Source organism: Polyodon spathula, chromosome 4, assembly GCF_017654505.1.
Source record: "Polyodon spathula isolate WHYD16114869_AA chromosome 4, ASM1765450v1, whole genome shotgun sequence".
Lineage (NCBI taxonomy): Eukaryota > Metazoa > Chordata > Actinopteri > Acipenseriformes > Polyodontidae > Polyodon > Polyodon spathula.
Window position 1 is genome coordinate 50,343,681 of NC_054537.1, and position 14,146 is coordinate 50,357,826.

At 36.7% G+C, this 14,146-nt stretch overlaps 1 protein-coding gene across 1 annotated transcript in view; it reads right to left on the reverse strand.

The window, feature by feature from the left end:
• LOC121314610 (transmembrane protein 65-like) overlaps positions 1–14,146 on the reverse strand; it is an 82,719-nt gene that overhangs the window by 13,484 nt on the left and 55,089 nt on the right. Inside the window, exons 3-4 of the mRNA XM_041248049.1 lie at positions 5,986–6,053; positions 1,317–1,371 (exon numbers count right to left, since the gene is read on the reverse strand). Of these exons, the coding sequence (XP_041103983.1) occupies positions 1,317–1,371; positions 5,986–6,053 (123 nt within the window). The remainder of the gene's footprint in view (positions 1–1,316; positions 1,372–5,985; positions 6,054–14,146) is intronic.

Sequence of the window (14,146 nt, forward strand, 5' to 3'; positions counted from 1 at the left end):
GATTGCCTGAACAAGATCACACGACCATACGGTAATAATTGTCTTACCGCATGGCTATGACATCATAGACCAACTTACTTACCTGATCTATTAAATATTACTACGCCTTAATAGTAACAATTACCTAAACAGTGTTTCTGTAGGTATAAAAGACAACATACAAACAGCATTTAAATCACTCAACAATTTGTTTTTTTTTCCATCTCTGTCACTAAGAATTACAGAAAAATTGGCAAATATACTGTGGCATTTATTTAGTCAGAGAACATAACAAAGAAAACTGAGGCAAACAGTAGCAGTAACACTATTCAAAACCCATTTGAGAAATCACCATGCAAGTCTCACTCAGCATGTAATATACTGTATATGCAGCAGTGGCATCTACTTATTAAACTAAATATCTCCTTATAAAACTGAATAGCGAGTATGCAATGTTTAAATTTGATAAAACAGATAAATCTCACCACTACCCTCCGATTTCAGAAACATATTTAAAACAAAATCAAAATCTCTCCTACTCTCTGCTGACACAACTGTTGGGACTTTTAAACAAGGTCGGGTTCGGAATAGAATTCTATTGTACCCGTTGAGGACTGCGGCACTGCGCAAACTGACAAAAAAATAAATAAATAAATACACAAAACACTTGGAAGTCCCTCCCTCGAGTGCCAGTGCAGTGCAGTGTTTGGCTGTTTCATGAGTCCTCCCTCAGATGTGGTAAATCAGTCTGCTTTGAATTCATAAATGTCATTTCATCTCGAAAATGTTACTCTAAATGGCAATGTTCAATGTAATGATTATGGCAAATAAAAAAGTACAGAATATATGTTACAATGAAATAGTCTTCAGGGACAATTCTTTCTCAGTGGAAGGATACATAATATATTTCTTTTATTTCTTAAAAAAGCTAGTTTGTGTAATTATTAAAAAAAAAAAAAAAAAAAAAAAAAAAACTTCCTGGGTGGCTGAAGGTATTTGGCCTGCGGCCTCGTGCCTCACAATGCACTCAGGGCTTGCGGTAAGAATTGTCTAACTGCACACCCTGTCGTAGGTTATTTCTTACTTGGACGACTTTGAGTCAATTCATTTCTTTGTGGTATCTCTTTTAAGCTTTTAGAGATTATTATATTTTCTGCCATTTGTAGGGACTAAAAATATGGTGTAGACAGAGACAAAACATTTCCTGTGTGAATTATCTAGTATCATAACAGGGATTGGTTAACCACTGTATTACACTACCTCCAACCTGCACATATTGCAGCAACTCTGATTAAATTTTGTTAGAACAGGAAAAATAAATCACATTAGTCACATACCTGCCATGGTTGAAATGCCGAAGATGACTCCTATTGATAATTCTATCTGTGTTCCCTAAAAAACATGAAAACAAAAATCAATTAATTACTAAAATGTCTTGAACCCTCTTTAGCTTTTCAGTGACATTTACATTTTTCATCTTCCTTTCAGCAATAGTGACCTTGCCCTACTTTCCAACATGAAGATAGGTATGTCTTTATCCCAATGCTACTTAAGATATTAAGCTTGCTTCATCACAGTTTATGGTTTGAAAAACTAGACGCCAAGATTCTATAAAACAGGTGTTGTGGTATGTAGACACCCCTATGCTGGGACTCTGGAAGCAAGTTTTGCATATTGCATAGTGTAATGTGTTACAGGTGTCAATTTAAACTATTTTACTTATAACAACTTAACAAACATTTAAATTTGATTACACTAAAACATTTTGATTTTTAAATAAAATATTTTAAACAATTTTAGTAATAATAAAAAACAAAATGAAAAAAAGAAAACAATTTGACTTGGATTTGGACCATATCCGTGAAAGAGAATTTGCATAACGGAGTAGTGCATTATGGGCTTAATTTTACCCATCGCTATGGAAAATCTACACTTAGATAGAGGGCTCCCCATCCCTGGCAAATATTAAGTCATCATACAATCTGGAATTACTAGTTCTAGTGATGTGCAACTGATGTCTTCTTTCTTAACTTTTGAAGTCCCTATGTGTCTAGTTCTACTTTTTAAACACCTCTGACACAGTACTCTGCGCTGTCCTGATATTGTCAACACAACCAATAAGAAGCTTGGTTTGAGTATTGCTAAGGCTATTTTAAACAAATGAGCATTGCATGTATGAAGCTTGCTTTGTTTTAATTCAAATGCATTTAAAAACTACAAAAACACATTGCCAGTGTTGACAAACTTGTGCCTTATCATATAAACACATTGCACAAAAAAAGACTAAAACACTTTAACTGGTTTATTGAATTGTCACTGCTACACAGCTCACCTCTCTTAAGGGGAACTCATCAAAAGTCTGATTGCTACAACGCTTGCTTTCTGTTTCCATTGCAGATGCTGCAATTGTTGCCAATGTCATTACTCTCATAGCCTACTTTTAATATTTATTTATTTAGCGATGTGGTTAATTGATCAGGTTGGATAAGTGGCTTACTATATGTCTTACATAGTAACGATGACCCTATCTGCACTCTGTAAGGAGTTATAAGCAAGACTGGTCCATGTATCAGAAACAAAATCAGAAACAAAATTCTAGAACTTGAAGCTACTGCACTAACAGGTAACTATGATGTGATAGGTGTTACAGAAACGTGGTTATCTGAGAGTGATGGGGACGAATATAATATTTGTGGGTATACACTGTATAGGAAAGACAGGCAGGACAGAAGAGGAGGAGGGGTAGCGCTATACATAAGAAACAGTCTTGAAGCCCAGGTGTTAAACCTGGACAAAGAAAATAAAACCGAATCAATATGGGTCAGAATAACAGACAAAAATTCAAAAGGCATAATAATAGGAGCATGCTATAGACCGCCAGATTCAGACGGTGAGCACAATAATCTGTTATACAATGACATTAGAAATGTGTGTAGCAAAGGAGAAGCCATACTAATGGGGGATTTCAACTTCCCCCATATAAAACTGAAATAGAAATGGTGGAAATGACAAATGACTGCTTCCTAACACAATTTGTGAAGGCACCCACTAGAGGGGAGGCATGCCTTGATTTAGTCTTTTCAAATAACGAAGATAGAATAACTAAAACAGAGGTCAGAGAAACTGGCAAACTCAGACCACAACATGGTCTCATTTGAAGTGTTTTTTAAATCCTCTGACTAAAGCTAAGGTTTACAATTTTAGAAACAAACTATGAAGGCATGAAACAGAGACTAACAGAAGTAGATTGGAGTAAAATAGAGAAAACACCCACAGAAAAAGGATGGTTGTTCTTCAAAAATGTAGTACTAGAGGCGCAAAACAATTATATCCCTAAAGTAGACAAATCTAAATGTAAAACTAAATTGCCAAAATGGTTTAATAGATCAATTAAAAAAAATATTCAGCGAAAAAAGGCAAGCATTAAAAAAGGACCAAAAAGAAAGTACACAGAAAGAGTACACAGAACTGCAAATGCAAGTCAAAAAGGAAGTTGCTATAGGAACATTGCTAAGGGAGCTAAAACCAATTCCAAAATGTTTTTCCAATATTACAACAGCAAGAGAACATTCAAAGAGGAGATTAAATGTTTAAGAGATACAAATGGCAAAATCGTAGAGGAAGAAAAAAAAATAGCAAATATGTTAAATGATTACTTTTCACAAGTTTTTAATGACAACATGCCCCACATGTCATCCAGTTCCTATCCAGTTTTAAACTTTAGCATAACTGAGGCAGAAGTGTTAAAGGGACTAGGAGCTCTTAAAATAAACAAATCCCCTGGGCCGGATGAGATCCTAAGTAACTCAAAGAAATGAAAGAAGTAATTTACAAACCGCTAACCAAGATCACAGTCTGGTTGTACCGACAGACTGGAAAATTGCAAACGTAATTGATCCACAAAAAGGGAAACAAAACTGAACCAGGTAACTACAGCTCAGTAAGCCTAACTCTATTTAACAGGGTACTGGGAGACAGTCAACATGGTTTTAGGAAAGGGAGATCGTGTCTAACTAACTTGCTTGATTTTTTTGAGGATGCAACATCGATAATTTATAATTGCAAATTGCAAATTGACATGGTTTATTTAGATTTCCAGAAAGCTTTTGACAAAGTCCCGCACAAAAGATTAATTCTCAAACTGAACGCAGTTGGGATTCAAGGAAACACATGTACATGGATTAGGGAGTGGTTAACATGTAGAAAACAGAAAGTACTGATTAGAGGAAAATCCTCAGAATGGAGTGTGCTAACCATTGGTGTACCACAGGGATCAGTATTAGGTCCTCTGCTATTCCTAATCTACATTAATGATTTAGATTCTGGTATAGTAAGCAAACTTGTTAAATTTGCAGACGACACAAAAGTAGGAGGAGTGGCAAACACTGTTGCAGCAGCAAAGGTCATTCAAAATGATCTAGACAAGATTCAGAACTGGGCAGACACATGGTAAATGACATTTAATAGAGAAAAGTGTAAGGTACTGCACGCAGGAAATAAAAATGTACATTATAAATATCATATGGGAGATATTGAAATTGGAGAAGGAATCTATGAAAAAGACCTAGGAGTTTTTGTTGACTCAGAAATGTCTTCATCTAGACAATGTGGGGAAGCTATAAAAAAGGCTAACAAGATGCTCGGATACATTGTGAAAAGTGTTGAATTTAAATCAAGGGAAGTAATGTTAAAACTGTACAATGCACTTGTAAGACCTCATCTTGAATATTGTGTTCAGTTCTGGTCACCTCGCTATAAAAAAGATATTGCTGCTCTAGAAAGAGTGCAAAGAAGAGCGACCAGAATTATTCCGGGCTTAAAAGGCATGTCATATGCAGACAGGCTAAAAGAATTGAATCTGTTCAGTCTTGAACAAAGAAGACTACGTGGCGACCTAATTCAAGCATTCAAAATTCTAAAAGGTATTGACAGTGTCGACGCAAGGGACTTTTTCAGCCTGAAAAAAGAAACAAGGACCAGGGGTCACAAATGGAGTTTAGAAAAAGGGGCATTCAGAACAGAAAATAGGAGACACTTTTTTACACAGAGAATTGTGAGGGTCTGGAATCAACTCCCCAGTAATGTTGTTGAAGCTGACACCCTGGGATCCTTCAAGAAGCTGCTTGATGAGATTTTGGGATCAATAAGCTACTAACAACCAAACGAGCAAGATGGGCCGAATGGCCTCCTCTCGTTTGTAAACTTTCTTATGTTCTTATGTTCTTATGTTGGCCATCCTAGATTGACAAAAACTCAACATTTTAATAACTTTTGATGCTCTTATGTTTAATATGATTCCTGGAAAGTTTCAGCTCAATTGGTCCAGTTGCGTTTTAAAGCTAAAATGCAGAACCCAAAAATGGCGGCTATGTGTCACGTCACGTGATATGTGTAATTGCACATCCCCCTCATCATATGTGAGAAGTTTGAGAGCAATAGCAGCGATGCTTTTTGTTGTTTAGTGTCTTCAAAATGAGTTACCAAAAATACAAAATCTAATACGGCTGCCAAACCATGTGACCTATTCGCTGTATTTTTGCAACTTCCCATAGGTATCTACCAATGTTCCAAATGACGAGTCTCTACCTGCAACGGTTTTCATTTTTTGGGCTGTTACAAGATTTACCATTGCGGCGGAAGGAAAGAAAATAATAATAATAATAATTTGAAGAACAATAGGCTTATTCTGCTTGGAAGCCAAATGATATCAATAATCCAGCTAGAATCGTTTGTTTTTTCATAGCCAAAAGCGCAGAGGTTTATATGGGGACAGAATCGCTCTTGTAATAGAAAATTTAGTGCTTTATATGTCAAGAGTACGATTTTAAAGTACATTTTAAAATGCAATGGAAGCCAATGCAGTCAGGCCATGACAGGAGTTATATGAGTCTGTTTCATATGTACAATGTGTGAATCATTTGCGCTAAACAAAACCATTTTCCAGCTGTTGAAACTTGTATACTACAATATATAGTTGCACAAAAATAATAAATAAAATTTACTTACAGCTACAATCATGATGGCATTATCCAAGAAGCCAAATCCAACAAAAGGAATTGCGTTGTGTAGAAGTACTGAAACAAAAGGGAAAGGCAAATCAGAATACAAGTTCATAATCATAACAATCTGAAAAGCTGGGCTTTTTCCATGTTTTGCTAATTGCCACTATCAGATTTAAACTGTTATCATCAATATTCATTTTATGCTGAAGTATTTATTTACTTCAGTGGTTGGTTATTTTATGTATGCATGTAATAAATACATTGAACTGCTACCTTGGACTGCAATACAACTCACTGGAACCTAAGGTAATTATCTTCCAAAATGGAACAAGAATGCAAAAAAAAAGTATGCAAGTGTGAAATAAGTACCAAACAAATGCACCTGTATATGCCCCCAGATTCCTTTAATTGATTTCCAAAATTGCATAGTAAAAAGTTCTCATCTTTTACAGCATATAAATTAGACACTGCCATTGTACTCAATTGCCTCCTCTGAAGATCTGGCCCAGGTGAGTCTATCCTTACAAACAAATAACTGCTATTATAGAACCAATGTAATGTGATTGCCCCTGATGCATCACCTTTTCTTAAAAAGCCCTACATATTATTTATACTTTTTCTGTGGAAACTCACTTACTCACAACTATGCACAAGCCAATGAGTGGAAACTATGCTCTCATGGGAGGCTGTGTGGCCTAGTGGTTAAAGAAACAGGTTTGTAACCAGGAGGTACCCAGCTCAGCCATTGACTCATTGTGTAACCCCGAGCAAGTCACTTGCGGGTGATCTTTTTCGGGTGAGACGTTCTTGTAAGTGACTCTGCAGCTGATGCATAGTTCACACACCCTAGTCTCATGTCTTGTAAAGTGCTTGTGATGGTGGTCCACTATGAAAGGCATTATAAAAAAATACATTTTTATTATTCTTATGTTCTTTCTTATGTTATTAAAGCACAGTCGGTCCTAGGAGGGTTGACTGGACTTGGACACTTGTGTTGTTATGTTTGTAAAGTTAAAGCTTTAGACATTAAGATGATATGACCTATTTGAATAGACTAAGTACTGGAAAAATAAAAGAAAAAAGGTGCTTGATTATGATTTAATGGTTACAATCTTTCATAGTCATAGCACACAATAATTTCTTCTAGTATATTCAGACTTACCCTAACCTTTTTTATTTTCAGTATGTCTGACCCCCACCGCACTCTGGTGGGTGTCTCTCTGTGGTCTATTCATAAAGGGTCAACGTCTATCGAAATGAGAAAACATGAGTACATGATCGGATTTCGTACATAGCCGCCTACTTAACAACAGTTGGTATTCATAAGAGATCATTCAGATACATCGTTTAGCCCCAACAATTTTCGTCAATGAAGACATATTTTGATAGGAATTGAGAGAAAGGCTAACGATTACCTCATTAGCACCCTGTCACACTGCTCTAGAAAGAGTGCAAAAAAGAGCGACCAGAATTATTCCAGGTTTAAAAGGCATGTCATATGCAGACAGGCTAAAAAAATTGAATCTATTTAGTCTTGAACAAAGAAGACTAAGACCTGATTCAAGCATTCAAAATTCTAAAAGGTATTGACAATGTCGATTGATGATATTCTGGGATCAATAAGCTACTAACAACCAAATGAGCAAGATGGGCCGAATGGCCTCCTGTCATTTGAGCAGGCTCTTTAGTACAGTGATACTGGTGCTATGCTTCAGTGCGAGAGGTCCCGGCTTTGCGTCTGACCTCCCCCTGTGAGAAGCCCCTGCCTGTGGGAACTGTGGTTAATTACAATATATTTTATTGTGATTGTAGAAATGTGTTTTACTGTAATTTCTGTTGCTTTTTGTTTGGGAATATTTCTTTTAGAAAGGTGATATATAAATTAAAATTAGATTTTGTTTACAATTATTTATATACTTCAACTATACAATTGCCTGCTCGGATTCTGGGACATGAAGCCGTGTCACATTCAGGGACATGAACTACAACTGCAACTACAAAGTGAACTGATTCGATGAGGAGGCATATTTCTCAAAAACCTGGATACTTCCCATTGATGGAAATATACAATTCCAAATCGTTCAAATCGTTAACATTTATTTATGCATCTAATCATTTTGGCCAACATGTATATTTTGCTTTGAAATGCAACAGTTCAGCAAACTTATTAAGTTCAGTCTTCCTCTTCCCACCAGTTCTTCCCCTTGGATTTCTGTAATCTGTCACAACAACTTTGTTCACAATATTTCTGCCAAAGTTTTGTGGCTAACTGCAATAAATAATTCCACTGTCCACTTTCATTGCAGTTACACTTTTCTCCTATGCAAATACACTGCTTATCAGACTCCTATATAAGATTAGTGAATCTAAAATTACATGACAAGATATGCCTAGACAAATGACAGACAGTAGATGCCTGTTACAAAAGGCTGAATTACAAAAACAGATCTTGCATTACAACAGACATTACAAGACTAATCTGATTTAGTCACAGTTCAATACATTACCAATATATTTCTGACTAACTTTTAAAAATAATACCATATTATACTCTTCTGTATTGGTACAATACAACTATTTCATATGCAGTGGACAATTTGACTGGTCTGGTAGTTTAGCTATGAGGGCATTATATATTCCTTATTTTTCCAACCCCACGTCTCACACTTTTTCAGGATAATTAATACATATATTTTGACAATAAACATTTATTTTTATTCTTGTACCTGGACTTAAGTGTGTTTGCACTTCTTCCACCTGCTCTGTTAGTTCTTAATTGTAATTGTCTTATATACAGCTGTACTTTATTTGTAAATGTACCTTAATGTAACCCTCTTTATCTTAATTTCTATTTGCTCTTAACTTGTTACCTGTGTAAGTCACCCGGTTAGGGCGTCTGCGAAGCAAATATATAATAACAACAACAACAATCATAAAGTAATACATATCTTGATATTTACATTATAATACAGACATTTCTATAATATGTATTATGACATTTTCTTTTTATTCTCTCAGGGTGCTGACAACTGGTTTGAAATACTACTGCTGTCATGCTATTCTACTTAAAAAAATAAGAAAAAAAATTATATGCAACACAAACAATAAAACAATACATGTACATCAACAATATGTCACCAAAAAGAAGACAGCCCACTCACAGAAATTTCAACACATCAGAACCGCTGCAAAACCAACAACAAACGCTACATCTGAACTCCCATGCTCCAGCCAATCAAACACAGCAGGATCCACCAAAGCCCATGGAACAGTATTATTATTCTTCAGGTCATTGTTCACACATAGCAGGATCCACCAAAGCCCATTCAGCAGTATTATCGTGCTTCAGTCGTCGTTCACACACAGCAGGATCGACAAAACCTGACGGAGCAGAACTGTCATGCTTCAGTCAATCAAACACAGCATCAGCATCACCATGCGCCACAGGGCAAACCTTTACACCAGGAACAACGATGCCATTGGGACCCACAGTCACAACAACACTGCAATTATATTTCACTGTTTCACAAACAGAGCACACAACACAGAGGAGAAAGCATGACCTATCAATAACCAAGGACACATTTGATGAATGTGCTAATGGGGTCTTTTGTGCACCTAACAAAGCTGGCCCTCCCATTACCTCTACATGTCTGGGAGCACTTGTAAATGACCTCTGTACACTTGGCTGCCATTTTCTTTGTGTAAGAAAACTTGTTAAAAACATTTATACTGTGGTCAGTGTACCACAAAATAATGTCCCTGCAAAATGTATTGGAAAAAGGTGATGAAGACACTATAACAGCAGTGTGCAAACCTTGCATGACTATGCCACATTTCCATCCTAATGACGATGCAGAGTACTTCCTAAATTAAACATCAATTCTCACAAAATATCTTACAATTTCTGATTTACACACAGCACTCGACCGACACACCAAACATGATTGTACTTCTTGTGACAAGTTGTGCTGCAGAAAGGACTGTTGCAATACTTAGCTTGCAAGCAACACCGGACAGCCAAATGTGGATGGATCTAATGATTTATTTAGCTAGTACCGAGACAGCAGCACAGTAAGTTTGCAAATACTGCCTGTAACACTTTCGCACCAACAAACTGCCACCCAAATGTGTACTCAAATAGCTGTTCCCAAGATTCCTGCCAAAATTTTGAATATGTAAAGATTTTGATTCAGTGTGCAAATGCTTTTCAGGCTGTCTCAAGAATGTCTCCAGTTTCCTCTAACAGATGGTTCAGAAAGTGCATGGCCAAACTACATGTTTTTTGACAGCTGTCAAAAAGTACCACGTTTTTTTTCCTGACATTAACAGGATATCCGTCAAAATAGATCAACCCTAAAAATGGCATCTGTTTCAACATGTATCCTACTTCACATAAATAGCATAGGAGTTCCTCTGAAATAATAGCTTTAAGCCATTACAGAGAAACATAATTTGCCTCAAGTGTTTTGTGTACAGTATGTAATATTATAGGCTATTACATAGAAAAATAAAGACAGAAAGAAGAATAAAGAGGGGGTGTGTTATCTTTTGACAAGGCAAGGAGCCCTCTTGGAAAGGTGCTGGGGCCCAAGATTCACACAATGGCGCCTTTTTTTGATTGCTTCGCTCCACTTTATCGCTCCACTTTGTGTCATGTGTGTGTCCCCATCTGTCTGCAGTTATTGTTCTTATACAGTTCTACGTTTATGCAGCATACAGTGCTGTGAACACGGTTTATATTTTCTGCACTCTTAAATTAAGGATAGTTCATACACTATTACAGCCAAGGTTGTCCGTCAGCCCCGTCGACTCACTCATATGTGTTTGTGGGTTGCTTTGAGCTCCCTATGAGATATCCGGACACAAATAAGCCCTGTATGAAGCTAATTTGATATTAATCATATGCAAAGTTTGAAATGTACGCATGTTTTCAGTACCAAACAATAATAATGAGAAAGTGTCTTTGAATTCAATTAGATAACTTTGTAACACCTCCCTGTCTGTGCCAATATTCTCTTTACCGTATGGCATCAAGTGTGTTATTCTATTTATTATTTATTAAACTTAACCCTGTTAATTTGATTATTGAGTGGCTTACTTAATATAAAAGTCAAGGAGTTAACAACAAATAAACAATTTATTTGTCTATGTGTGTTTTGGTTCAGCGCAAAAACTGGGAGTCACAGGTTTACACCTGGTTACATTCAATGAGACATTAAACCCATAAAATCCCACTAACCTATTCAGTGCATTGATATCCACAGTAAGCTTATCATTGGAAGAGCAATTACATTCAGAGTTTCACTTATTTATAACTTATAACAACTTGCAGCTGCCCCTCATAATTATTTCTTCATTTTATTTAGAACTTTACAGCAAAACTGCCCTTTTAATAATTCTAAAATAAAACCAAACAAAAAGACACTGCTTATTGGAATCAGTCTATGTAACCTATTCTTTACATAACACAACCCGTTTGCAAATAATCATATAACTTTTAAATAAAATCAGTTCAGACTTTGTAATTTCACTAAGTGCAGATTTATGCTTCTTCCAGTGTAGAACGCAGTAATTCACAATCACAACAGTCCACAAGCTCATTAAATGTTTTAGTTTAAGGCCTTTTTAAATATAGCAAACTGTCTTTCTCAACTCCTGGTTTATTTAGTTACCCAACTCCTTAAGATGTGGCTCCTGGACTTCCCTGCCGGCTAACACTGTCTCTGGAACCTTCCTAGCTTCCCTTTGGGGTGCTTGATAAACTTTAGCTGATCTTTTAGCTACCGCTACAACTTCTCTGAGCACTTTATATCGGCTTTTTTGCATAGCTGTTTTTTTTTTGTTTTTTTTTTATTTATTTTTTACTTGGGACAAGGTATGCGATTTATAAGGACAATTAAATGGTATTCCTTTCTGAATGTATAATCCATCTTTTCATCTACAATCAGCAATACGATGGGGGAAAAACAGCTAGTTTATTTACTTATATATATATATATATTTATTTTGTCTTGAGCAGGGGAGCTGAGTGGAATGAAAGAAAGAGAAGAGCGACGTATATTACTATGAGTGGCGACGGAATTGTCACCGCTTTGCTCCGCTCACATTCTCTGAACACAACACAGACGCTCGCCATTAAAATATAAACATAAGAAAGTTTACAAACGAGAGGAGGCCATTCGGCCCATCTTGCACGTTTGGTTGTTAGTAGCTTATTGATCCCAGAATCTCATCAAGCAGCTTCTTGAAGGATCCCAGGGTGTCAGCTTCAACAACATTACTGGGGAGTTGATTCCAGAACCTCACGATTCTCTGTGTAAAAAAGTGCCTCCTATTTTCTGTTCTGAATGCCCCTTTGTCTAATCTCCGTTTGTGACCCCTGGTTCTTGTTTCTTCTTTCAGGTCGAAAAAGTCTCTTGGGTCGACATTGTCAATACCTTTTTGTCGCCGCGTAGTCTTCTTTGTTCAAGACTGAACAGATTCAATTCTTTTAGCCTGTCTGCATATGACATGCCTTTTAAACCTGGAATAATTCTGGTCGCTCTTCTTTGCAATATCTTTTTTATAGCGAGGTGACCAGAACTGAACACAATATTCAAGATAGATCTTATTAATACATTGTACAGTTTTAACATTACTTCCCTTGATTTAAATTCAACACTTTTCACAATTTATCCGAGCATCTTGTTAGCCTTTTTTATAGCTTCCCCACATTGTCTAGATGAAGACATTTCTGAGTCAACAAAAACTCCTAGGTCTTTTTCATAGATTCCTTCTCCAATTTCAGTATCTCCCATATGATATTTATAATGCACATTTTTATTTCCAGCATGCAGTACCTTACACTTCTCTCTATTAAATGTCATTTGCCATGTGTCTGCCCAGTTCTGAATCTTGTCTAGATCATTTTGAATGACCTTTGCTGCTGCAACAGTGTTTGCCACTCCTCCTATTTTTGTGTCGTCTGCAAATGTAACAAGTTTGCTTACTGCACCAGAATCTAAATCATTAATGTAGATTAGGAATAGCAGAGGACCTAATACTGATCCCTGTGGTACTCCATTGGTTACCACACTCCATTCTGAGGTTTCTCCTCTAATCAGTACTTTCTGTTTTCTACATCTTAACCACTCCCTAATCGATGTACATGTGTTTCCTTGAATCCCACCTGCGTTCAGTTTGAGAATTAATCTTTTATGCGGGAATTTGTCAAAAGCTTTCTGGAAATCTAAATAAACCATGTCATATGCTTTGCAATTATCCATTATCGATGTTGCAGCCTCAAAAAAATCAAGCAAGTTAGTTAGACACGATCTCCCTTTCCTAAAACCATGTCGACTGTCTCCCTGGACACTGTTACCATATAGGTAATTTTCCATTTTGGATCTTATTATAGTGTCCATAAGTTTGCATATAATAGAAGTCAGGCTTACTGGTCTGTAGTTACCTGGTTCAGTTTTGTTTCCCTTTTTGTGGATCGGTATTACGTTTGCAATTTTCCAGTCTGTCGGTACAACCCCTGTGTCAAGAGACTGTTGTGTGATCTTGCTTAGCGGTTTGTAAATAACTTCTTTCATTTCTTTGAGTACTATTGGGAGGATCTCATCCGGCCCAGGGGATTTGTTTATTTTAAGAGCTCCTAGTCCCTTTAACACTTCTGCCTTGGTTATGCTAAAGATATTTAAAACTGGATAGGAACTGGATGACATGTGGGGTATGTTGTCCACATCCTCCTTTGTAAAAACTTCTGAAAAGTAATCATTTAATATACACTGTGTAACAAAAATTATTTATTTTTTTTGTTCCTGGGTAGTAAGTGTTATTTCCTAATTGCTTTGGTGGAATAACCCTGATTTTCAAGCACAACTTTCATGTGTCTTGGCATGCTCTCCACCAGTCTTTCACATTGATGTTGGGTGACTTTATGCCACTCCTAGCACAAAAATTCAAGCATCTCGGCTTTGTTTGATGGCTTGTGACCATCCATCTTCCTCTTGATCACATTCCAGAGGTTTTTAATGGGGTTCAGGTCTGGAGATTGGGCTGGCCATGACAGGGTCTTGATCTGGTGGTCTTCCATCCACACCTTGATTGACCTGGCTGAGTGGCACGGAGCATTGTCCTGCTGGAAAAACCAATCCTCAGAGTTGGGGAACATTGTC